This window comes from Penaeus vannamei, chromosome 19 (assembly GCF_042767895.1).
Source record: "Penaeus vannamei isolate JL-2024 chromosome 19, ASM4276789v1, whole genome shotgun sequence".
Lineage (NCBI taxonomy): Eukaryota > Metazoa > Arthropoda > Malacostraca > Decapoda > Penaeidae > Penaeus > Penaeus vannamei.
This window is the reverse complement of record NC_091567.1, coordinates 14,967,667-14,972,666: the sequence shown is the minus strand read 5'-3', so window position 1 is coordinate 14,972,666 and position 5,000 is coordinate 14,967,667. Positions and strand designations below refer to the sequence as shown.

At 47.0% G+C, this 5,000-nt stretch overlaps 1 protein-coding gene across 12 annotated transcripts in view; it reads left to right on the top strand.

Moving 5' to 3' along the window:
• The window catches only part of LOC113801235 (major facilitator superfamily domain-containing protein 12), a 27,402-nt gene that overhangs the window by 9,694 nt on the left and 12,708 nt on the right, over positions 1-5,000 (top strand). For 10 of the 12 annotated variants that reach the window (XM_070133967.1, XM_070133969.1, XM_070133971.1 and 7 more), the window contains 2 exons: positions 3,300-3,901; positions 4,389-4,494. In XM_070133967.1, the coding sequence (XP_069990068.1) occupies positions 3,743-3,901; positions 4,389-4,494 (265 nt within the window). In that variant the 5' untranslated portion in view covers positions 3,300-3,742. The other 2 variants (XM_070133963.1, XM_070133964.1) reach the window with 2 other exon arrangements.

The window sequence follows — 5,000 nt, the reverse complement described above, 5'->3', positions numbered from 1 at the left end:
GTTTCATTCGCATAAACGCCCGTGGCACCCGGCGGTCGTCAGAGGAGCGGACGCCGATTCGTGTTTCGCTCTTCACGCCGCCGGTGACAATTTCTGAGTAGAAACAGTGCACAGAAGTGACCAGCAATTACGAATACGGTTCATAGCTTGGATGTTATGGTTAATGATTAATTCAACCTTATCGTCGGCTCCGTCTATTTAATAACACAGGTATCTATTTTTAGCTGAAATGGTTGGTCACTCAGTTAAGGCAAACAGCAGTAAAAGTTTTGTTGTGAAAATTCATGGGTGAATTGGCCACCGCAAAGGAACCATTTGATTCAGGTTTTGGTTCGAGCATGATCCACGTGCGGGTCGAGGATGGAGCTGTAAGGAGTCATTGTCTGTGTGATTCATCATAGAAAATGGGATCTGCAAGGAAGTCCATTCATAAACACACACATACACCCACATACACACACACACACACACACACACACACACACACACACACACACACACACACACACACACACACACACACACACACACACACACACACACACACACTGTGTGTGTGTGTGTGTGTGTGTGTGTGTGTGTGTGTGTGTGTATGTATGTATGTATGTGGTACACGTAAATGTGTTTGAAGCAAGATTTTAGACTCAAGGGTCGAGGATGGAGCTAAAACGATTCATTGTCAGTGTGATTCTTCATAGAAAATGAGATCTGCAAGGAAATGCATTCTTTAAATATATATATATATATATATATATATATATATATATATATATATATATATATATATATATATATACAGACAGACATATATACACAGTACGCTTACATGCGTTTTTTGAAGCAAGAGCGTTGGTGGAGGAATGCGCTTTGTATGTACATTCTCGTTACATAGTGTGTGTGTGTGTGTGTGTGTGTAAGTGTGTGTGTAAGTGTGTGTCGGGGGTGAGGGAAGCAGGATTATAATTTTGGGGTGGAAAGTTCAGTAGTCCTTGTCTCACGAGGCGTTTGGTAATGTTTTACGTGTGTGTGTGAGGCGGGTGCATTGGTTATCGTCATTTCTTGTCCTTTTTTGTTGCTTTCTCTCTCTCTCTCTCTCTCTCTCTCTCTCTCTCTCTCTCTCTCTCTCTCTCTCTCTCTCTCTCTCTCTCTCTCTCTCTCTCTCTCTCTCTGTCTCTCTCTCTCTCTCTCTCTCTCTCTCTCTCTCTCTCTCTCTCTCTCTCTCTCTCTCTCTCTCTCTCTCTCTCTCCCTCCCCCTCCCTCCCTCCCTCCCTCCCTCCCTCCTCCTCCCTCCCTCCCTCTCCTCCTTCCCTCCCTCCTCCTCCCTCCCTCTCCCTCCCTCCCTCCCTCCCTCCCTCCCTCCCTCCCTCTCTTCCTCCCTCCCTCCCTCCTCTCTTCCTCCCTCCCTCTCCTCTCTCCTCCCTCTCTTCCTCCCTACCTCTCTTCCTCCCTCCCCTCTCCCTCCCCTCTCCTCCTCCCTCCCTCTCTTCCTCCCTCCCTCTCTCCCCTCTCCTCCCCCTCTCCTCCCTCCCTGCCTCCCATCCTCCCCCCCCCCAACCATTGCACTGTTTTTCACGTTTCAATTGGGATTCCTGCGCCGTTGAAAGAAAGAAAGAAATACACTACCGGACGCTGATTCATGATCTCGTGACCTTCGTCGAGATTCCTGAAAAGAGGTCTTGGTGTTGAAAGAAACAGTCTTTTATATGTGGTGGTTATATTACCGTCATCACCATCACCGTAATGGTAATAATGATTATATCGTTTATTGTCTTCGTCGTCGTCGTCCTCATCGTCATGGGGAGTTAATGATTACCATCGTCGTCAGCATGAACATTATCATCATTATCATCATCACCAGCCCTGCAGGTAATTATCATCTTGAATTGCATAATTTCATCCGCTTTTAGATTCAACGCAGTCTCCCCTAAAAAGAAAAAAAAAAAAAGAAAACGAGAGACAAACAATAGCCGACAAAGCGGATCCGCCCCGGTTGTCGTCACGGGTTAAAAACATCACTTTTCCTAGTAAGCTCCGAACACGTGACCAGAAAACGGTGAATCAGGGGGCTTGTGGATTTTTTTTTTTTTTTTTTTTTTTTTGGGGGGGGGGTGATGTGGGAGTGTCGGAGGGAACGCGGAGAAGAGGGACGCGAGAGATGGAAATGACAAGGGGCATGTGAGGGGGGCTGGCCGGTCGGTCCGTCGGTCGGTCCGTCGGTCGGTCGGTCGGTCGGTCGCGAGTTCGCTGTTTGGGTTCTTATCACGTGGTGTCGCTGCGGAGGATGGCGCTAATAAAACATGGGAGAGAAAACCCGGGTCTTTGCTTGTCTGTGCCTCTGACTGATAAAGACTGGCAAGGTGATTTTTTTCTCTTATCTATCTATCTATCTATCTAGCTCCCAAGCTCTCTCCCTCTCCCCCTTTCCCTTTCTTTCTCCATAGCTCCCAAGCGCTCTCCCTCATCCTCTCATCCTCTCATCTCATAACTGCATACCTTCATAAACCATTAACCTCTCAAAGTGTGTACGCATGTGTATGTTCAGACGACCGCCGATTGCTGCCTCTTGATGCCCTGTATCTCGGCGACGACTGGAGCGGAGTCGTGGGGGCAGCGTCAAGGTCGTGCTGTCCTTGGCAGTGGAGAGCGAGTGCATGTCGTGTACACGAGGCAAGTTGTCATGTCAGTTGCGCGTGTCGTGAGGCGAGGAGAGGTTGGAGGGAGGAGGGGAGAGAAAAGGGAAAGGGAGAGAGGGGACAGGGAGACAGAGAGGGAGAAAAAAAGAGAAGAAGGTAAATGTGGAGAGGAGACAAGAAGACAAACAGGGAGAGAAGAGAGCGTAAGGATGGAGAAAGCGAGACATGACAGAAGAGAGAGAGAGAGAGAGATGTCGAGCAAGAGAGCTGCAGAAACGTAAGCATGAAGAAACCGGAAGAGAGAGACAGCGCAGATATGTTAATAGTTCGCGCTGAAAGTTACACAGCACCAGCGAATCGTGGCATGGGGGCCTCCTCGCGGATTAGATGTCGTGGACTGTGGGTGTGTTAGGTGTGCTCATGTATGTGAATCTGTGCGCGTGTACGTGTGCCTGTAATGAACGCCCGGGTGTATGGTTTCGACGCAGGGTGCTGTGGACTCATTGAAAGCACGGGGCTCTCCATGGTTTCCAAGGGCCTAATCGCTCAAGGTCTAAATAAGTATTTAGACCTTGTAATCATTTATGTATTGATTGTCAATGCTTAATCCTAAGAACATGGATGTACTTTATTGATATGTTATTGTTTATTGTCTTTTCTTTGCAGGTGTGGGCGTGTTTGGTGGCTTGAGAAAAGGGACTTCCTCTTCCACCTGATCTTCCAAGACATCGGATTATATTCTAATTTATTCGTCATTACGGTTGATGTTTTTTTTTTCTTGACGCGGAACAAGTATGGTATTTGTAGAAGTGAAGAGCACGTCGCAAAGAACACAGTTATTACGATACTTAGAAATGATATGTGATATATTTTACTTGAATTTATGCTTCCGGTAGTGAATCGTTGTCCGGTCCCAAAGGAAATAAAAAGGGTGAAAGAAAAGACAAACGAACAAAACATAGGAACCTTACCCACATACAAGAAAAAAAGTATTGGAAAAAAAACTGAAAATACATCAGTTTGTAAGTAATCGCTGCCCCCTCCCCTCCCCTCCCCTCCCACGCAAGTAATCACAAGAGTACCCACAAGCCCTCGAAGCAGAATCCAAGATGGCGGGCCTGACCTTCCGTACCAGGTTCGGCTACGGCGTGGGCCACGTGCTCAACGACCTGTGCTCGGCCATGTGGTTCACGTACCTGCTCATCTACTTCCACCACGTGCTGCTCTTCAACAACTCGCTGGCGGGCGTCGTGCTGCTCATTGGCCAGGTGAGACGCAGACGCACACGCGCGCGCGGACAGACACACACACACACACACACACACACACACACACACACACACACACACACACACACACACACACACACACACACACACACACACACACATGTACACATGTACACACATGTACACACACACACATGCACACACACGCACACATGTACACACACACACACACACACTCAAAGAGAGAGACTTTTTTTTACTTTGACAAGTTTATTGAGACAAAAGATTACATCTCGAGTGTGAGTGAGTGAGTGAGTGAGAGAGAGACAGAGAGTGAGTGAGTGAGTGAGAGAGAAAGAGACAGAGAGTTAGTGAGTGAATGAGTGAGAGAGAGACAGAGAGTGAGTGAGTGAGTGAGTGAGAGAGAGACAGTGAGTGAGTGAGTGCGTGAGTGAGAGAGAGTGAGTGAGTGCGTGCGTGCTTGTCTACAAGAAACTAAGCACGTCTTGTGCCCTCTTCCCCCCAGGTCGCCGACGCCCTGTCCACGCCCTTCGTGGGCAAAGAGGCGGACCGCACCGACGACCTGGCCTTCTGCGCGCGCTACGGGCGGAGGAAGTCGTGGCACTTGGCGGGTGGGTATTGGGGTGGGCAGTGCAGGAGGCCGTGGTTTGTTTTCCTTTCTTTCTTTTTTCTTCCTTTTCCTCTTCTTCTTCTTCTTTTCTTCTATTTTCCTTCTTTCTTCTTTTTTTTATTTTCTTCTTGTTCTTCTTTCTTCTTTTTTTCTTCTTCCTCTTCTTCTTTTCTTCTTCTTCTTCTTCTTCTTCTTCTTCTCCTTCTTCTTTTTCTTTCTTTATCCTTCTTCTTCTCCTTCTTCTTCTCTTCTTCGTTCTTTGTTTCTTCTTTTTTTCTTCTTCGTAGTGGCACTTGGCGAGTAGGTATTGGGGTAGAGAGTGAAGGAGTGTTTTTTTCTTTTTCTTCTTTTTTTCTTTTTCTTTTTCTTCTTCTTTTTCGTCTCCTCCTTCTTCTTCTTCGTCGTCTCTTTCATCAACTTCTTTTTAGTCTTCTCATTTTTCTTCTTCTTCTTCTTTTTCCTCTTCGTCTCTTTCTTCTTCCTCTTCTTCTTCTTCTTCTTCTTCTC